Here is a 20,683-nt window from a genome sequence, read left to right as displayed (position 1 = left end):
TCTTAGATTTGTATTAAATAACAAATTGTTTTATTCTATTTTAAAACTCAATAATAATAAAAAGAAAAAAAAACCTCTTTTTTTTTTTTCAAAACAAATTAGCAATAATGGCACAACTATCCAACCAGTCATGGTCATCATTATCCATGTTTCAATGACAATCGTTTATATTGAGACATATGACTCCTCAATTATGGTATTAAAATTAATTAGATGACAAAATGTGAAATCTCAAATTGGTTTGAGAGGAGAACAAAACATTTTTTATAAGAGTATATAAACTTTCTTCCTAGTAGACACGTTTTAAAACCGTGAGATTCATGTCTATATGTAATGGGCTAAAGCGAATAATATTTGCTAGCAGTTGGTTTTAACTATTACTAATGGTATTAGAGTGTGTCGTCGGACGATGTGAGACAATGGTTGGAGTAGGGCTAAACGTTCTCTATAGTAGATGCATTAAAAGCTATGAGGTTGATGACGATGTAAGATAATATATGCTAATTGTAGACAATAAAGCATTTGTATGATGTATTTGAATTGATTGAATTACTTTCCAATGAGAGTAATTAGTATACGATCATATTGTGAATCTTGAAAGAGTATAATTGTGACACAAAATATATTAAAAATACGTCGGATAATTTGTTTTTTTTAAGCTTACTAGTTGACTCAATTTTAATATATAAGAGTAAAACTATAAATAATTGTTTAATTAATAAGTCTGGTACAAACAACTCAATTGAAAAACACAATTTGATTTAAAATATAAATTTTCTCCATCTTAGGTTTAAAAAAAAAAAACTCAACCACTTCTATCTTTTAATGGAAAGTAAACTTACTATGCATTGCTTTCTAAATTACATGTTTAAATAATATGCCTCAAAATTTTAAATTTTATATATAATATATTTTTTCGTCACAATCGATATATTCTTTTAAAAGAATTAACATATTTATCAAACATAAAGTTTAAATTCGTATATATTACATAAGCTAAAAAAAATAGAATAAGAAATTAATTTATTTACAACATTGGTAATTGGATTTAAAATATTTCTTATAATTTAATCCATAACAATTTTCGCATTGAACCCACAAATGCCTGTATTTTTGAGTTCCATCTAGATCATTAGAACTTTCGGTATCACTTTCGGTATCACTTTCCGTAGAATTTTCGGTAAGTTCCATCTAGATCATTAGAACTTTCGGTATCACTTTCGGTATCACTTTCCGTAGAATTTTCGGTATCACTTTCCATAGAACTTTCGATAGAACTTTCCGTAGAACTTTCGATAGAACTTTCCGTAGAACTTTCCGTAGAACTTTCCGTAGAACTCTCCGTTCTAGTTAAATCACTTCCATCCGTGCTAGTTCTTATACTGGAACTCTCACTTTCACTACTATTTCCACCAAGCAAAAAAAAATTAAATGATAATCTATTATAAGAGTTTAAAAATTTTAATTTGATCTAAAATAAATTATTTAGTGAAAAAAGAAAAAAGAAAGCAAGTTTGCAAAATTTGCCATTGTTTGTTACACTAAATTCCCACCAAACATGAATGGCAAAGACTTCCAAAGAGAAATAGTCAACGAAAATTGAACCCAAAATGTTTCCAAAAGAGAAAAAAGAAACCCAAAAAGGTAATTTTAAGCAAGTAAAGGAGGCGAGACGTGACGCTGAGGTGCCACCTGGTAGGGACATTGGGCGGATTTTTCGAGCCAAAACCCAAGAAGCTAGCGGCGAAGGCTCGGCAGCCATGGGACCCATAAGCCCCCGTTGGCTTCTAAAAGACGACACCAGTTTCTGTTAACTCCAATTATTTTGCATTTTTGCTTTGGCTTCTTTCTCTTCATTTTCTTTGTCCCAAAAAAAAAAAAAAAAAAAAAAAAAAAAAACTTGTATTAAGGTCTCTGGAGGAGGAGGAGGAGAAAGAAGAAAACCGCGTTTGACCTGTTCTAAAATTCTTCCACCATGACGGCCTCTACCATCGCCTGCCCTAGCCACCCTGTTCTTCTTTCTTTACTTCTCGCTGCCATTGCGTCAAACTAATTCTTCTCAATCTTCTACGCTGTTTTTCTTCCTTTTTGATTTCGAGTTTGAGTTTTGTTTACCTATCTGTTTCTGTTTTCTTTTCGATCTGATCTCTTGAGTGTTTTGATTGTTTGAGGGGTTTTTGTTCTGATTTCATGGCGGAGATCAAGCTAATCTTGGCTCGGCCGATTCAATTGGCCGACCAAGTTACCAAAGCGGCCGATGAGGCTACCAACTTCAAGCAGGAGTGTGCTGATCTTAAGGCCAAGACGGAGAAGCTTGCTACCCTTCTCCGTCAGGCGGCTCGAGCGAGTTCCGATCTCTATGAACGACCGGCTACTCGGATCATTAACGAGACTGCACAAGCCCTAGATAAAGCTCTGGCACTGGTGCTTAAATGTAGCGGGAATGGTCTTATGAAGCGAGTTTTCACAATCATTCCTGCCGCTGCCTTTCGTAAATCTTGCTCACAGCTTGATAATTCCATCGGCGATGTCTCGTGGTTGCTCCGAGTTTCCGCCTCTGCTGAGGATCGTGGCGATGAGTATTTAGGTCTTCCCCCAATCGCCGCTAACGAACCGATTTTATGTCTCATATGGGAACAGATTGCTATTCTCTCTACTGGCTCGCCGGACGATCGATCCGACGCGGCGGCGTCGCTGGTTTCTTTGGCGAAAGATAGCGAGAGATATGGGAAACGGATAATTGAAGAGGGCGGCGTTGGGGCGCTGCTGAAATTGCTGAAAGATGGTAGGGTTGAAGGTCAAGAAAACGCTGCAAATGCAATTGGGCTTTTAGGTCGTGACCCTGAGAATGTTGAGGCCATGATTCAGGCTGGTGTCTGTCAGGTGTTTGCGAAAATTCTCAAAGAAGGTCCGATGAAAGTTCAGGCTGTGGTTGCTTGGGCTTTATCGGAACTCGTTTCGAGTTACCCAAAGTGCCAAGATCTTTTCGAACAGCACTATATAATCCGCTCCCTTGTTAGCCATCTTGCGTTTGAAACTGTTCAGGAACATAGCAAGTACAATATCACTGCCAATAAATCCATCTCGATTCATGCTGTGGTAATGGCGAGCAACCCCAAAACGAATAATAATGTGCATAAAGCTGCGGAAGATGATGATCGGCAGCTCCATAGCAAGATTCTTCATCCGATGGGTAATCGAACCCCAAATCAGATGCACGCGGTGGTTACCAACTCTATGAACATGCTCTCTGGTGGGTCGGCGGCGGCTACAACTGCAGCTCCACAGGCCAGCCATGGCGAAGGCCACAGCCTTAGCAGCAATGGGAAGCATATTCTTCACCATTCCCCTTACCTTCATCATGCTCATTCCGGTCCCAGCACGAAGGGGAGGGAACTCGAGGACCCGGCCACAAAAACCAAGATGAAAGCGATGGCAGCTAGAGCCATTTGGCAGCTTGCTAAAGGGAACTTGACAATCTGCCGTAGTATTACAGAATCAAGGGCTCTGTTGTGTTTTGCCGTTCTACTTGAGAAAGGGGAAAAGAATGTGCAGCATAACTCTGCAATGGCATTGATGGAGATCACAGCCATGGCAGAGCACGATCCTGATTTGAGAAGATCAGCTTTCAAGCCGACTTCCCCTGCTTGCAGAGCTGTTGTGGAACAGTTGCTGAAGATCATTGAAAGAGAAGATGAAAATCTCCTCATTCCTTGTATCAAATCCATTGGACATTTGGCAAGAACGTTTCGAGCGACCGAGAAGCGAATGATCAGCCCATTGGTGCAGCTTCTCGACGAGAGAGAGACCGAGGTCTTGAAGGAGGCCTGCGTTGCTCTCACCAAATTTGCCTGCACTGAGAACTTCCTCCACATTAACCACTGCGAGGAAATCATAGCTGCAGGAGGAGCAAAACACTTAGTCCAGCTAGTGTACTTTGGGGAGCAAAGTGTTCAAACTGCAGCTGTTACTCTATTGTGCTACATTGCCCTGCATTTGCCTGATAGAGAGGAGCTTGCACGGGCCGAGGCGCTTCCTGTGATCGAATGGGCGTCAAAACAATCACATTTGATGCAGGATGAATCACTCGAAAGACTCTTACACGAGGCCGGAAGTAAGCTAGAGCTGTTTCAATCCAGAGGTCCAAGAGGGTATCATTGATCTCAATCAGTACACAGGCAAGATTCTCATCTCTTTGACAAGTTGAAATTATTTCAATTTTTATCTTCTTTACTTATACCCATCATCATTTTGCTTCAAGTAGTGTACGTATAGATTCATTTTTCATCCACAATTGTTCAAAAAGTATGTAATAATTTAGTGAAAGTTGTTTGCTTCCTTCTGTGTATCCTTCATCTACCTGACATGGAGAACAGTTTACAGGCTCCTACATGTTTGTTTTCAAAGATCATATACCTTTTTTTGTCTCGTTTCTTTTTCTTCTTGTTAGTGCATAGAACTAAGATTGCATCCTTGGAATTTCTCGATTATGATTACATTTTCATAAAGGATAGTGCTTAACTATTGAGGAAAACTGGAGCCCAAAAATTGTATAGAAACCCCACCCCACCCAATAATAAATTTTGAAGACAAAGACCAAGAAACAAGTCATGTGAGATGATTTGATGCCAAATTTGGCTTAAGACACTATGGTCCCTTGACATTTCACTATGTTTCTGTGTTTTGTATTCTGTACTTTCGAGTTCTCGAAAGGGCATTTAAGGAAGTTTTTGTCCTTAAAACCCGAATACTTCATTCGACCCTTCAAGATGAGGAAGAGGAAGAGGAAGAGCTCAAATTCGAGCACGGATACAAGAAGAAAATCATAAGAACTTTCTCGTCTCCTCCATTGTGTTGCCCTTTAATTGTACTTTGGTCAACTATAAATTTAAATAGTCAAGTTGGTTAAATGTTTAATTCAACTTTCAAGTATATTTGATTTCTTGTTTCATTGTGTAGTGTAGCCCATTTTGTACGACAGGTTAGCTAATGGGCCTCAGGTCTAACAAACGCAGGCCCGATAAACGGCTAAAACTGGGCCTCCTTCAGTTTAAGCCCAAGTACTGGATTTAAGTCTAGGCCCAGTCAATTCTTATCGTGGTGGTTTCGTAACACCAAGGGCTTTTGTATTGTGACGTGGAAGTCACAACGACGTGTCGTAATGGCCAGCCAATTTGATCATTTTTATCACGCTGATTATCTTCTACATGTCGTCACTGGGACCAGAGAAGAAGTTAGGCTGCTGAAGCAAGCCAACAAGTTGACCAAGTGGGTTAATTGTTCAATTGGATCATATAATTTCCACAATTTTTAAATGGGTTTCGTATTAATACATCGAATTCACCAATTTGCAGACACTTTTATTTATTTATTATTATTTCTTTTTTTATAAAAAAAAAAAGCTGGAATTTAAGTTTACATCGACTCTTCCGCTAAAGGACAACTTGTTCCCTTATGAGGCCCAGGCCCATATTAATATGTGGCCCATGTTTCTCATTATGGGCTCATGGGCCTCCTAGAAGCGGTAAAATCCAAATGGAAGAGACAGGCATATATAGTGCACGTGGTAGCCTCTTCTTCTTGTTTGGTTTCAGAGTTTCACTACCTACGCTGCACGTGACACCCAATCTCTTGTATTTGCAAATAATTCCATAAATAACTAAATTATTTAAACCTAATTCTGATTAACCCCTAAATTTTACATTGATGAGTCATTTTAGTGCTAATCTGATTTTTAAAACAAAAAAAATTAATATTAAAATATTTATTGTTNTGTCAATTTATGGATCTCCACCCTTGTTTTAAACCGAGAGAAATGAGAGAGAAATCAGTGAGTTTGTTCGAATGGCTTCCTTTTCCATTAAACTTCTCTTCTTTTCATTCCCTTTCTTCTTCCTCTTCCTTTCCCTTACTCACTCTGCAACCATCACTCTCCAAAACAACTGCACTCACAAAATCTGGCCCGGCATTTTATCCGGCGCCGGAACCGCCCCTCTCTCCACCACCGGTTTTCCCCTCCTCCCCGGCGCTACTTCTCTCCTCTCTCTCCCCACCGCCTGGTCCGGCCGCATTTGGGCCCGCACTTTCTGCTCCACCGATTCCTCAGGCCGCTTCTCCTGCGCCACTGCCGACTGCGGCTCTGGCCTTGTCGAATGCAACGGCGCCTGCGCCACCCCACCCGCCACTCTCGCTGAGTTCACCCTCAACGGCGGTGGTGGCTTCGATTTCTACGACGTCAGCCTCGTCGACGGCTACAACATTGCGATGCAAATCGTGGCAGAGGGTGGGAAGTCAGGAAACTGTACGGCCACTGGTTGCATTGCGGATTTAAACGGGGATTGCCCAGAGGAGCTGCAGGTGGTTATTGGCGGCGGAGAGGATGGTCGGAACCGGAGCGTGGCGTGCAAAAGCGCGTGTGTGGCGTTCGGGAAAGCGGAATATTGCTGCAGTGGGGCGTTTGCGAATCCGAACACGTGCAAACCCAGTAATTACTCGAAATTCTTTAAGAACAATTGCCCATTGGCTTACAGTTACGCCTTCGACGATGGAACAAGCACCTTCACCTGTATGTCGGCCAATTATGTCGTCACTTTTTGCCCCTCGCCGTTGGCCAGGTACGCCCAATTTACTTATTCCAAATAAAACATTTAAATTTATAATAAGCTCTCATCTTCATATATTATATAAATACTATATAATAAATAGAGGTCATAAATGAATTAACATTATACGATATGGTTTTTTAAAATATTATTAGCAAGAAAAATGATAGAGATTAATAATATTTTTAGTTTAATGACAAAGATGATGGAGATTAATAATGTATAAAAATGAAGAAAAACATATTATAATATTATTTATTACTAAACCTAAGAAATGTTACAATGTATTCAAATTATATTAATGTCAGCGAATATTTTAATTAAAATAAAATTTTTATTTCATTTTTGTTTTTTTGTCTCAGTTTCAAGGCTTCTAGCAAACCACAACCGCAAGCGGCTGACGTTTCAGGCAGCCGACGTCGTGCTGCACCACCGTGTTTAGCTATTCTCACCGCCGTTTGGGTGGCCGTTTGGCGGCTGCGGCATCCGTCTCTACGCCGCAAATAGCTAAAATATAACCAATAATCTCTAATCCTTTTACGTAATTTTCAATGGGATTTGATTTTTTAAAATTCTTAATATTATTTTTTGTTTATTACAAACCATCAATTAAGAATTATAAAAGATTAAAATGGGCAATGATAATTAAGTAAATGAATTAGAGATTATTTAATTTATTTTGCCATTTTAAATTAGTTTAATTTCAACGCTCACGCTTGCTCTTTTGGAATGGTTTAGAGGTTACCAAGTGGGCCCAGCCCAATTACTTTTGGGCCACATGCTGACATAATTTGGGCGGCTGCAACTTGTACTGTGGCCCATTTATTTTGGATTGCTTAGTCAGCTCTCAGCTACTTCTGTTTCTGTATGCTTTTTATTATTAAATTTAGCACAAGAACGACATGTCGGATGTGACACAAATTATTTGTATATCATGCTTTCAAATGCAAATATAGTTTAATTTGTTTCATTCCTTCTTTTAAATACTAATTAATCTATTTCATTATAAGAAACAGTATTTTAATTAATTAGGATTTAAAAGATGAGATTATGAGTTTTTTTATTCATTAATTAAATGTTGTTATTTTATTTGGACAAGAATCTTGTGGCTATTGTTGGCCTGCACTTTTTATTGCGTGCAAGCTTGCGCTTATTTGCCTTCTCAAACCTTAGTATGCTTAATTGATGTGTTTAGCATTTTAATTTAATTTATTCATTAAAAAAAACAACGTTTTCGAGACTGGTTCATACTATATGTCCTGACCCTACTAATTCCGAGTTGCATTCCCGACACAGACGCTATATCTATTAAGGATTAATTTCACTTCATCATTTAAAATGGTGAGAAATCAAGACAGCCTGATCTAAAAATTAATTATTTTAATTTAGTAAGAAAAAATAATTTTTAATTTTCTTTAAAAATGATTGTAATTTATAATATTAGAGTCATAAAAAGAATTTTTTTAAAACATAAAAAACATAAAATTTTAATTGTCATAAAATTTTCAACTTTTATATTATGACAAAAAAAATTATATTTAATTTTAAAATATCTATTTTCATTAACGCTAAAAACAATTAAAAATTTTAAATACCATTAAATATTTTTAGATTTGATAAAATAGGAAATGAAATGGTAAATTGTAATATTTTCAAAAAAATATATAATTAAATTGGTTAGTGCTTGCTCATTAAAATGATTCAACTAAAGTTTGGCATCTTTCTTTTTTAAATTTATTTTATTACCACGTAAGCATGAGATTTATTAAATTTATTTTTAATTTATTGTATTTAATTTAATAATAATTGACAAAATATTTTATGCTTCTATTTAAATGTTCCAATAATCAATTTGTTTGAAGAAATAAAATAACAGAAGATTCCTCTCTATAATTGAATCTCACCGTGTTTCTGTCAGATGTCTATTTAAAAATTAAAAACAATATTATTTTATATGTGTATAAATTTATAATTTTGTTGATTAAACACTTAAATTATTATATAAAATAAATTGTTAAATTATTTCACTTACTAAAATTATTTAAAATTTAAAAAAATTATTAATTTATTTATTAATGTTAATTAAAATGATTTAATCTTAGACTAAATCATTGAATAATTTCACATTAACTCCTTCACGAACACTTTTGAGGAACATAAAGTGTTCATAAAGTTTTTATGTTTGATTCTATAGTTAAAATCCATATTGTTATGTGGAAGGTTTTTTTTACAAAGAGAGCTTTGTTGTCATTCTCGACGTGTGTTTTGTGGAAAGGATAGAGATACTTTAGAAAATTATGGGTCTTCTATTGCAGGATCTGGATACAGATTGAGAAGTCATTCCTCTCTAGTATGAGTTTGTAAAGCTTCGAACTCGAAGATGGATCAATTGACTATGAAAAACGAATTTCAAGAGTAGATCTCAGGAATTATTGAACATAGGTTATTACCTTAAGGAACATAGGGATATTGAGTTATCCACCAGAGCTAACGAACAGTGACTGAATTTGTGTACCTCAGTAGAACAACTATTGATCGATGTTCGTCTCTAGTAGAAATAGTTCTCTGTTAATACCTCGTGCAATCTCACGTGCAACTATACTAGCTTAGGCTAATCTAAATGGATGAATTTTGTCAAAGGCTAAGAGTTTTATAGGGATGATGTCAACTTTCAATTATGTTACGAATTTACGTAGTAGCCCATAAAAAAAGTGAACATGATTGGTCGGTGAGTGAGAGTGATGTCGGTGACGGGGCATTAAGGATTTCCCTTTAAACGGTCACGTTTTCATTTATAAGTAACAGAGCATCGCCATGCCTAAGGTTCTCTCACCACTCTCTCCATCTACTTTCTTTCCCCTTTTTTCCCATTTTATTCCATTTTTCTCTCTCATTATCAGAATTCTTAAAACCAATAGTTTATTTGCAGCGATCTCCACTTTCTTCTCCAATATTCTTTCTCTCTCATACCCATTTCTCACTCCAAAAAAATTCCCTGTTTCCGCCATTGTTGTGCTCACCTTTTTTCTTCCATCTCCTTGCTCCAAACATCGCATATTTTGAATCCCACTTCAATTAATTCATATTAAACCATACCCATTGTTTCAATTCCATTAATCAACCGATTATTTTTGTAGAATCTGTCAGATTTAGCGAGATGGTAAAACAGAGCATTTCAATGGAGCTGGTCTGCCATTTCCGACATTCTTGTCTCTTCTTGTCGAGCCTGGTTTTGCTTCTTCTTTTCAAAGGTAATTTGAGTTTTATGTTTCGTTTTTTCAATTTGAATTATGGGTAATCGCTTGTTTTTGATAATTTTAAGAATCTTGACGAAATCTGTGGCAGAATTGGTTCAATCTGGTTGCTCTGTTTTTTGATGTTCTTGCTATGTTTTACAGAGGTTTCTTGTGCTACATTTATGTTCGTTAACAAGTGCGATTTCACCGTCTGGCCGGGAATTCTCGCCAGCGCCGGCAGCCCCAAACTGGAAACCACGGGTTTCGAGCTGAAAGAAGGAAATTCTCGCTCTTTAGAAGCTCCGACAGGATGGTCCGGTCGGTTTTGGGGCCGTACCGGCTGCGATTTCGACGGCTCCGGCCGTGGCAGCTGCAGCACCGGCGACTGCGACTCTGGTGAGATGGAGTGCAACGGCGCAGGTGCCACGCCGCCGGCCACCTTAGCTGAATTCACGCTCGGCTCCGGTTCTCAGGATTTTTACGACGTCAGCCTCGTTGATGGCTATAATTTGCCGATGATCGTCGAGGGAACTGGCGGGTCAGGCACATGTGCGACGACCGGCTGCATTACAAACGTGAACCAGCTCTGCCCAGTGGAATTGAAGGCTGAAGGCGGCGGCGCGTGCAAAAGCGCTTGTGAGGCATTTGCCACGCCGGAATACTGTTGCAGCGGCGCGTACAACTCCCCAGCGACTTGCCGACCGTCAATATACTCACTAATGTTCAAATCGGCGTGCCCCAGATCGTATAGTTACGCCTATGACGATGCCACAAGCACATTCACTTGTAGAGGAGCTGATTACACCATCACATTTTGCCCTTCTACTCCAAGGTAATAAATTATAAAAGAAAGAAAGACCAAATTTAATTTTGAAAATTAATTTTTATTTTAAATGTCAGTCGAAAATCTTCTAGAGATTCGCCACCGATGGTACCAGAACCGACAACAGAGCAGTCAGGGTCAGAACCAGTAACTGGGTCGGGATTGGAATCGGGATCGGACTCAATAGAAGGAGCAACTTTGAGTAATTCTTGGCTTGCAGATATGACTATAGGGAATTCTTCCATAGCTACGAAATCAAGCTTGACATTTCAATCTTTGGCAATTTTGATATCGGTTCTATTGCTTGTTCTCTCGGGATGAAGATGAAGATGAAGGAATAGGAAAGGAGATTAATTGAACCATTTACTTGAATTTGAATAATAATGTAGGATACTTTTATTATTAATTTGTGTAAAAAATTTAAGGCAAAAAGATGATGCCTTTACATATAGAGATGGAGTAATAAAGAAATCAATAAATAGGCACTTGATTTGGCTTTATGGTTTGTTGAATTTGGATGATTCCAAAGCTTGAAAGGTAATTTATAAGTGGGAATTTGGAATAACATACCCTCAAAGTCAACACCTTTATGACAAAAAAACATATGGGTGATTTTTTTGTGTATTCGGAAGTTTGGAATGGGTTAAAACGATCCATGTTCGAGTTCCTAATTTATGAACTTATAGCTTCAAGTTTCGAAAGTTTGTAAAAAAAGGGAAGATTTTGGTTAGTTTTATGCATGAGACGAGCACATGGAGAGTAGCATAGGGCGGTGGTAAGGGCAAATGGTGTTGATAGGACAGCAAGAAAGAAAGATTCTTCTCACTTTGGTATCTCTACTTTATACCTAAAAACCCACACTTAATGCCCTTAACACTTATTTTTTTCCCTTTTCAACCTACATTAAAATTAGTTTAATGCGTATTTGTTATAATAAACAAATGTAACGTCTCTTTTAAGTTAAGAAGATGTTGACGGATTATTCTCAAAATTTGTTTTGTTGATAAAAGTTAAAGTCGTTTTTTTAACAGTAACTTATGTATACACGAACTCTCTTAATTATTTGATCAATGTGCCACATAAATAACGAGAATTTGATTGGTTTTGTCGGTGGAAAGACGGAGAGGGAAGTATTGTTGAACAAGTTGGTGTGAGGAAGGAGAGGAAAAAGCATAAAAATAAAAGCAAAGATAAAAATGTTCCTTTTCTTTCTCAATGGGGAGTGGAACATTATATCTATGCCTCTTCTAAATTTGTTTTTACCGCTAACTCACAAAGGCCCCTCCTTTTTTTTTTTTAATGTTCAACTCTAAACCAATGGAACATGTTCTTCCTTTTCATCACTCATAATCAATTTTTTTTTTTTTTTTTGGAGCATATTTACTTTTTTTTATATTATTTTTTATTTTTTTATAATCATGGATGATATATATTAGTGAATGTATGTAGTTATTGAAAAGATTGGACGAATAGATTGACTATTTTTAAAATAAATAGATGTTTTGTATATTAACATTTTATTTCTATTAAAAATAAAATTTTAAATAAATGATCCAAACGATCCTAATTTGTGTTACCATCCATACAATTGAGATGGATTTTAAAATGGTCCCCCACCCGACCCATAACCCAACTCAATCTATGAACCCTAATTCCAACTAGTTCAATACAGTTACTCATGGGCATGCAAAAAAACCATGGTATAGTTAATAGTTAATCCTCCAAAGGGATTAAATCCCTCGTTAATTCCCACCTTATCATCATCCCATGTCCTAATCCAAACGGCCCAAGGAATGGACAAGACAATGTTCGAGGACAACTCCTCCGGTTGTAGGACCAGAAACTGAAAGGCACCCATCTGAGGCACCCACCCTCCACCAATTTGGGTTGAAATGTTCCATCCCAACACCTTACTCAAGTACAATAATAGAGCCATAAATGTCAAAACAGCATCAAATGGCCGTAGGTAACAAACAGTTGAAGATGCTCCACCAGGAATGGCGACCACCAGTGACTGTAAGCAACCAAGCTGTATGAAAAGCCAGCTACCGTAATTAACAGCAGTGGCCCCATAGCACGTTGAGTATTGGATCTTTGATCCAGAAAGGAACTACGACACCGGCTAAAGAAACCATCAGATAGATTGGTAGGCGCCAAGATCCGACTACTAGGTGTGACCAGAACCCAAAAGAATTATAAAGAGCCATGGTTTTTGAAAGTAAAGAATATGTGGCCATGTGCTGAGAATGGCGGACAAGAGACACCTACAGGCCATCCCAAGCTGCTTATAAGCACCTAACACCTGATAAAGTAATTCCCCAAGGACTTACCCAGCGAAAAGCTAATATTTTCTAAACAATTTTATAAGCTTACCATAAAGTTCAAAGATTGAAGCTATATTGATTTTCTATAATAAAATTTAACAAACATGTGCATAAAGGGATGCTAAGAATTGAAAGAAGGGCTACTTGGGAACCACATAGCATGCATATTAAAACGGTCCCAAGTTAATCACAATTACATACCAGAGCCTTATCACACTTGATAACAGACATGCAATAATCTCAACTAAAAATATATAATAAGTTTGATTCTCTTACAGAGACGGGAGGGCCTCCTGTTGCCATTGTTCTTCATCGCCATCTTCCTTTTGACAGAACAGAAGACATTTGTTTACTCTAATGCATGGAAACTACCAAATATGACTTATATTTTCAGCTAGCAATTCTATAGATCAAATTGGGTAGATGAAAAGATTACTTCTTGGTGACTAAATGATTCGCGGAGGTGGAAATGTACTGGGCAATAAGAATTCAGAGAGTAATTCTGACCAATAATGGATAGCAATGATCCTTTTCATATCCAGGCCAGGAGTCATCACCATTAGAGAATTTCTCGTGTCGTTTCCAAACTTCAGCATCATACTCCTCTATCACACTGAAATGCAAACCATTGGCTTTGATTTCCTCCAGAAACTTCACGAGTGAGTCACCTCTTCTGGGGCTAATAAATATAGCTTCTGATGACTCTACTTTTTTCAACAAGGACATGACCATTCTAGCAAGTCCTCTGTGGTAATCTTTGAAAAAAGTGCTGTTTCAAAAGTATAAACAAAAAATTAACGTAAATAATCATGGCATTGAAAGAAGGCAAAAGGAGGATAAACATGCATCTCGCATTATGTACTTGTTTTTCTAAGATTTGCATTGAGGAACCTTTGATGGATACGGTATTTATTGAGATCGAAAGGACTTAAACCTACCAATCACTTGCAATAATGAGATCAAAACTGCCGGAAATATTTGAAACCTCTTCCTGATTCCAATGCAATGTCAAAGAATCTACTCTGGTGCCACCAAATGCTTTAGAGTTAATTGCTATATTGTGCTGAATATCTAGGTGCTAAAGAAGGAATCATCAAATCTAAAGGAAAGGTGCTAACACCACTTTACTATGTAACTTATGATCACAGACAAGATAATAGATTTATCACAGCTGACCATAAACCACTAGAATATGATAGAAATATTGAGGATACATTCAACTACTTGAGGATTTCCATCTGTGATAACAACTTCTGATGCTTCTGTACTTGCAGCAACGACTAATCCAGCCAAGCCATAGCCAGATCCAAGCTCAATAACTCTCTTGCATCTGTAAAATTGGATTCAAAAGGGTACCCCAGAAGATTATTTTAAAATATGGCTGTACTTGGAACAGTGATTTAAAAGATTAACCCTTACAACCCAGAGGCCTGTGTCTGGTATCAAACGGGCAGAGAACATAGACCACATCTTAAGCTTCAGAACTGAAAAAGTTTGCTAGAAGGAGCTGAGCAACATTGTTGAACTAACCTAAATAGGTCCGAATGCAACAAACAGAAGTAAGCAAGAACATCTTCTGATGGCCAATGACCTGTGAAGGAAAATTTACTCATCAAAATAGATGTATGACTAAACTTAAAATGCATTAAATAAGCAAGAAGAACAAATGCCATTTCAACAGTATAATCAGAGATAAGACACTGAAACTCATCAATGTGTGCGTGAGAAGGAAATCACTAAGGGTGTCGATATCAAAGTGGACGTATCATTCCGGTTAAAGACGACAACAACGATTAAAATAGATTTATAAATATTTAGAAATCAAAACATAACATCTCAAACTATGAGCAAAAGAGGTGCCAAGATTAGAGAACGAAGTACAATTTGAACTAGAGATAAATTTTAAACATTCCGGTTTAATAACTCAGTTCATCAATTTACAGAATCACCAACGTCATTTTGTTGTCCTCCGACGAATCATATTTCTCTAAAGGCCGACAACCAAGAAATTGACATGTATTCCTCTACAGTAACATTTAATGAAGTAGAACAAACTAAAACAAAACATTTTCATAGCAGAGAGAGAACTAACAAACAAGCCCGGTATTGTCAATGTCATATTCATTACAGATCTTGAAGTCATCAAGGTCAGCAACGTCGTCCATTCTTTGCCTGTATAAACATTCCACGTCCAGAAACAATTATGTATAGTGTGCTTGGAACTAAACAAAAGGACAACTATGAATTATGACTTAGGGAACTGACTTGAGGAAAAGTTTGGGAGCTCCATCGATAGGCAATGTGTAGCACACGCGACGATCGCGATGGTGATCGGAGCTTCGCGAGACAGAAAAACCGTCCGTGCCTTCGTCTCCAATATCATCCGTGATAAACGAGGGAATCAAATTGAAGCCGTTCGTCGTCCTCCTAGAAATGCGCTTCGCATCCATTTCAAACTGATCATCTGTCGAAACATCGAAAAGCAGAATTGCAAGTAATTGTCTGTAAACAGTGATTAAACAGCGAGTGAAGAAACTTCACGATACCATTGCAGGAGGAAGATCGAGGAATAAGCGCTTGACGGAGAATTCTCCATCTCAGAGATGAAGCCATGGTAATCGGCTTGTTGGAATCCATCCTTCGCATCTCATCGACCGCCACCGCACTACGACTGAACTGATAAACTTCGGGCGTCTCCAATGGACTTAAGATCCGACGGTTGAGAACGAAACGACGTGTTAAGATTCACTTCACTCGGGGCCGACTCAAATTCTGGTCCGGCTCAGAAACGGTCCAATGTGAACCGTAGCAAATCAAGGATTCCATTTCTGAGAAGAAAATTATAAACCTTTTTTATTTTGTTATAACTCATTTTTGTTAGAGATGTATTACGTGTCGCCTTGTCTTTGGCCAGAGATAACAAATATAAGATATTGCGAAGCACTAGATTACATCCTCTTTGGTTTAGGCAACAAGCAAGGTTTGCGGCAAAGATCGAAGTGTTCGTGTAGCGCGCCAGCTTTGTCTTCCATAGTTCTACCCATTCTGGTTCTGCAGCCATGGTACTCGAGGTAAATTTCATCTTGTAGTTTCTGTTTTCCTTTCACAAATGTTCGATTTTCTCACAGTTCGAGATTGATTGAATTCGCTGAATTCGAGGATTTCGTGGTTTTCCTGCTATTGTTTTCGAAAGCTAGGGTTTACTAAATTTTGACTATCTTTCTCTCGATTGAATCAGGCGACGATGATATGCATTGACAACTCCGAATGGATGCGGAATGGCGATTACGCTCCTTCGAGATTTCAAGCTCAAGCAGATGCCATCAATCTTATTTGTGGAGCCAAGACGCAGGTAACTAATCTTGAACCCGTATTCTGATTTCCTCTAGCTGGTTTAGAATTGGAAGTCTGTAAAAATGTAGAATACACTTCATTATCAGTTATATTGCTTAATTGGAATTCTGCTCTATTTCTTCATTTTATGAGAAAACAAATCCTGACAATTGCTTTGTTGTTAAAAGTTTCGTTAGAAGGAATGAGTAGGAGGTTTATAATTTTGTATTTGGAATTTGCTTCTAACGACGACTAGTCCCTTTCTGTGTTTGCCCGGATTGTTATTCTGAGTTGTGAATGAACATTTTGGGTTCTGACAGTCTAATCCAGAGAATACTGTTGGGGTTCTGACAATGGCGGGAAAAGGTGTTCGTGTACTGGTCACTCCCACCACTGACCTTGGCAAGATACTGGCATGCATGCATGGTTAGTTGCATTTACCCTATTTATTGTAGATGTAGCATTGCAGACGTACCACCAGAGACCAATCTGCTGTCTCTAAGTGTTGGCCCTTTTTTATTCTCTTCAATTGTCTGTAGTCAATCACAAATTGAAGCTTCTTTTGAATGATGGTTTAGGATTCAATTTCTTGTAGTTGTATTATTATAGAGAGGAAGTCACATCAGTTTCTCCTGGAGTACTGGTTACTGCTGAACTAAAAAACATTATAAATTGTTGGATAGAAAATTGGTAGTTTGTATTTCTTTATTGGATTTATCATTTTTAGTCCATCTATTCATATTCTAAGTTGTTGAAACTACTTCCCAAACGTTAATATAGGTTTGGAGATTGGCGGTGAGATTAACTTGGCAGCTAGCATCCAGGTGGCTCAGTTGGCTCTTAAGCATCGTCAGAACAAAAAGCAGCAACAAAGGATTATAGTGTTTGTTGGAAGGTCTGTCTTCAAAAAAAATTTACACTCCATACCACCAAGACTGTTGTCGACTTACCCACAACGGTTATGTTTAATGCTTAGTGCTCTGTACCTTTGGCAAATAAATGCTTCTCAAACTCAAATTATTAATCTTAATTAGCCAAGGTGAATATGAAAAAATCTAATAATTTTTTTCTTTTGTCTTTATGCCTCCAATAAGGGTAATATTCAAAGGAAGACTTCAATTACGTGGAATATTTCCCTTCTTAGCTTTGGAGTAATTAAAATCCTGCCAAGATGAACTTTGAGAATCACTTTTAGCTTCTCAAAACAAAGATTCCAACATATACTAATTTATCATTACGCAATGTCTGATGCAGTCCTGTCAAACATGAAAAAAAGTTACTGGAGATGATAGGAAGGAAGTTGAAGAAGAACAATGTGGCCCTTGATATTGTTGATTTTGGGGAAGAAGATGATGGGAAACCTGAGAAACTGGAAAGTCTTCTGGCAGCTGTGAACAGTAATGACACCAGTCACATTGTTCATGCTCCTGCTGGTCCAAATGTGCTCTCTGACGTACTCATCAGGTTGGCCTTTGACTCCTTTCTATTTCAAGATCTTTTGTATTGCTTGTGTGATAGCACGTTATATTCTCATCTTGAGTTTGCTTTGTTTGATTTCAGTACACCTATCTTCACTGGAGACGGGGAGGGTGGAAGTGGTTTTGCTGCAGCAGCTGCTGCTGCTGCTGCTGGTGGCGTATCTGGTTTTGATTTTGGAGTTGATCCCAACTTAGATCCGGAACTTGCCCTTGCTCTTAGAGTTTCAATGGAAGAGGAGAGGGCAAGACAAGAGGCAGCTGCTAAGAAGTCTGCAGAGGAGAATGCAAAGCAAGAAAAAGGAGCTGAGCAGCCATCCGGCTCACAGGATGCAACTATGACTGAGCGTCCTGGACATGCAACTTCTGATGCTGAAAACAAGACTGCTGATTTAATGGTCAGTGTAGCTTGGCTTTTAGAAATTTGTTTTGACAGCAGTTTTTGTTTGCTAGACTGCGCTTTTAAACTTTAGCTTTTCAGAGTAATTTGATTTTAACCTTTAGCCTCTAAACGAGTTGATCCCCTTTTTTCTCCAATTTGAATATCTATGCTGCCCTTTGCGGCAAGTTATTGGCAGAAAGGGAAAAACAGTAATTATTATTTGAGTTGATTTTGATTAATAGGATGATGAGAATGCGCTGCTAGAACAAGCCCTTGCTATGTCAATGGATACTCCTTCTGCAACCAGTGACACACGAGACATTGACATGTCAGAAGCAGCAGCAGACGATCCTGATTTGGCACTTGGTAAGTCTTTTGCTGTTTCATGTTTTCCCATCATTTAGTTTTTCACGACTTTCTCTTCATCAAGCATCCTTTTATCATTAGAGTTTGTAGAGAAAACTCCATAAAGCATTACTTGATCACCCTATTGGCTTCATGAAATTTATAATGTTCTGGGTCTGAGTTGGTAATAAATAACAAATAAGAGGAATTATCCATTGATAGTTGACTATTAAGAAGCATAGCCACTTTAATTTGGCTAACTTGTTTGTGCCGGACACTTGTTAGCACAATAGACATGTGTTTGACACTAGTTGTATAAAGTGAATATGGGTTCAACATTTGTTAAACATACTAACGATAGTAATTTAGGAGAAAAATAATAAAATTTGTAAGCAAAATATATCGAACTTATTGATCTTTTGGGCCTATAAATTTATAAATAAACTTATTGATTTTGAGTTTCTTTTTGGTATAAAATTGATATGCATTATATTTTAACACATACTTGTCATACTTGTGTCTGTGACCTAGATTTTTCAATAATGAAAAATTCATATTAGTAAATGAAAAAATGTATATACTAGTCATTGTTGTGTTGTATCCGTTCATGCTTCTTAGCATGTTCCTACAAAACCATCCATCTGATAGTTGGCTTGCAGCTCTTCAGTTGTCTGTGCAGGAAGCTTCCAGTGATTCGACAAGCGAGACAGATTTGAGCAAACTATTGGCCGATCAGTCTTTTGTGTCTTCTATTTTAGCTTCAGTACGTCTACTTCATCCTTTTCTCCCTCTGTTTCCTTCTCTATATTGAGAAATTTAAGCATACTCTCACTGGGGCTGGCTCTACTTCCAGTTAAATAACAGCAAGAATTCTTTTGCAGCTTCCAGGCGTAGATCCAAATGATCCTTCTGTAAAAGATTTGCTTGCTTCCATGCAAAGCCAATCAGAGGTAAGTCGTGTAAACTGTAAATTTAACTGATGATATTGCAACAATAATACGTAGTTGAGCTTAACTGATTAAGAAATATATCCTCGATCAACGAGTACGATACAATCCTTGCCTCCCTCATATTGTTGAACTAAAAAAGAAAAATTGCAAAGATAAATATAACTGTTTTTACCCGAGGGTATCGGTAAGTATCTTTCTACATCTTTAGTTCGTTGACAATCAGGATTTATTATTTAGTACTAGGCTTTCTTTTTTCCTTCACCATTTCATCTATCAACTAATCATATTAGCCAAAAACGAAGACAACAAACTCGAACGTGGATTATTTTTACACATGCTACATTTTTGCTGCAGGATAAGAAAAACGACGACAAAGCATCGAAAGAAGATGAGAAGTGAGGCATTTTGAGCTCAGTTTCCGCAGTGTTTTTAAACCCAGAATCCACAGACGTCAAGGAAGATGCCTATTATCAGATCCTCACCAATGGATCTTGATATCTTTATCTTCTTCATTGTCAAAGGCCGTAGAATTCCTTCACATGTGAGAGGAGAGGAGCAGTAGCTTTGAAACATTTTCTTTTCACGAACACATTTTGTTTATTGAATGAAAATGATATGCTTGTCCAGTCTTTGAAGTACCTCTCGATTGTAAAAGCTAAACCCTCATAACATTTTAATACACAAAGTCTTCTTTTCCTTCTTGTTGCTCTATATCTCGATATCACATAATCATATAACAGGAGATTTCCAGGTTCAAGCAGGTTCCAGTTTCTCTACACCTAAATATGGAGAAAATGTCCTTTTGTGTTCAATTTTGGTAGAACTTGTATGAACTTTTCAACCCAAATATTGGATTTGTTGCATAACTCGTATGTCCTTTTGTGCAGTGATTTCAATGCAGTCCCCAATAGAGAAATTATATTTTTATTCTTATTTAAGAAAAATTGAAGATTTTAAGGTCTATGTTTGTGATTTTTTTCCAATTATAATATAAGAATATGTATATTAATTTAAAGGACCTTTCGATATTTTTTTTAATTATTATTTTTTCGTATCTTAAGTTTGATACTTAACATTTATGTCTCCAAATGTTTGATTCGGTTCAAAATTATTTCATTATATAATTCTTACATAAGAGAAATATTGTAAAATTAAAATGTTAAAAAATTATAAATTTAAGTACTAATTTAAAAGGTCGTATTAAAAAAAAAAA

The 20,683-nt window shown here is 37.2% G+C and overlaps 5 protein-coding genes across 7 annotated transcripts; 4 read left to right on the top strand and 1 right to left on the bottom strand.

Moving 5' to 3' along the window:
- Positions 1-1,875: 1,875 nt before the first annotated feature.
- On the top strand, positions 1,876-4,439 carry LOC111497325. The gene has a single exon (XM_023148095.1). It carries the CDS (start codon positions 2,191-2,193, stop codon positions 4,159-4,161), a length of 1,971 nt encoding a protein of 656 aa, XP_023003863.1. The 5' UTR covers positions 1,876-2,190; the 3' UTR covers positions 4,162-4,439.
- A 1,388-nt stretch (positions 4,440-5,827) lies between these two features.
- LOC111497364 (thaumatin-like protein 1b) lies at positions 5,828-7,534 on the top strand. The gene is made up of 2 exons (XM_023148149.1): positions 5,828-6,614; positions 6,965-7,534. Exons 1-2 carry the CDS (start codon positions 5,845-5,847, stop codon positions 7,107-7,109), a joined length of 915 nt encoding a protein of 304 aa, XP_023003917.1. The 5' UTR covers positions 5,828-5,844; the 3' UTR covers positions 7,110-7,534.
- A 1,887-nt stretch (positions 7,535-9,421) lies between these two features.
- Positions 9,422-11,161, top strand: LOC111497359 (thaumatin-like protein 1). Of its 2 annotated transcripts, none has more exons than XM_023148144.1 (3): positions 9,422-9,853; positions 10,001-10,670; positions 10,754-11,161. In XM_023148144.1, the coding sequence occupies exons 1-3, from the start codon at positions 9,760-9,762 to the stop codon at positions 10,980-10,982; spliced, it is 993 nt and encodes a 330-aa protein (XP_023003912.1). In that variant the 5' UTR covers positions 9,422-9,759; the 3' UTR covers positions 10,983-11,161. The 2 variants fall into 2 exon arrangements, with proteins under 2 accessions (XP_023003912.1, XP_023003911.1); XM_023148143.1 differs by having other exon boundaries at positions 10,739-11,161.
- A 1,713-nt stretch (positions 11,162-12,874) lies between these two features.
- LOC111497361 (calmodulin-lysine N-methyltransferase) lies at positions 12,875-15,690 on the bottom strand. 2 transcript variants are annotated; one of them, XR_002720602.1, is made up of 8 exons: positions 15,532-15,690; positions 15,251-15,449; positions 15,078-15,157; positions 14,516-14,576; positions 14,200-14,315; positions 13,924-14,056; positions 13,262-13,754; positions 12,875-12,963 (listed from the first exon to the last, which is right to left on the bottom strand). XR_002720602.1 is itself a non-coding variant. In XM_023148147.1 (7 exons), exons 1-7 carry the CDS (start codon positions 15,629-15,631, stop codon positions 13,475-13,477), a joined length of 969 nt encoding a protein of 322 aa, XP_023003915.1. In that variant the 5' UTR covers positions 15,632-15,690; the 3' UTR covers positions 13,114-13,474. The 2 variants fall into 2 exon arrangements, 1 of the variants encoding a protein (XP_023003915.1); XM_023148147.1 differs by lacking the exon at positions 12,875-12,963 and having other exon boundaries at positions 13,114-13,754.
- Positions 15,683-20,169, top strand: LOC111497350 (26S proteasome non-ATPase regulatory subunit 4 homolog). The gene is made up of 10 exons (XM_023148133.1): positions 15,683-16,056; positions 16,224-16,337; positions 16,639-16,744; positions 17,099-17,213; positions 17,573-17,782; positions 17,879-18,191; positions 18,418-18,541; positions 19,180-19,283; positions 19,402-19,470; positions 19,825-20,169. The coding sequence occupies exons 1-10, from the start codon at positions 16,045-16,047 to the stop codon at positions 19,867-19,869; spliced, it is 1,212 nt and encodes a 403-aa protein (XP_023003901.1). The 5' UTR covers positions 15,683-16,044; the 3' UTR covers positions 19,870-20,169.
- The last annotated feature ends 514 nt before the right edge of the window (positions 20,170-20,683 follow it).

Source organism: Cucurbita maxima, unplaced genomic scaffold (assembly GCF_002738345.1).
Source record: "Cucurbita maxima cultivar Rimu unplaced genomic scaffold, Cmax_1.0 Cma_Scf00023, whole genome shotgun sequence".
Classification (NCBI taxonomy): domain Eukaryota; kingdom Viridiplantae; phylum Streptophyta; class Magnoliopsida; order Cucurbitales; family Cucurbitaceae; genus Cucurbita; species Cucurbita maxima.
The sequence above is the reverse complement of the archived record's forward strand: the minus strand, read 5'-3'. Positions and strand labels throughout refer to the sequence as shown.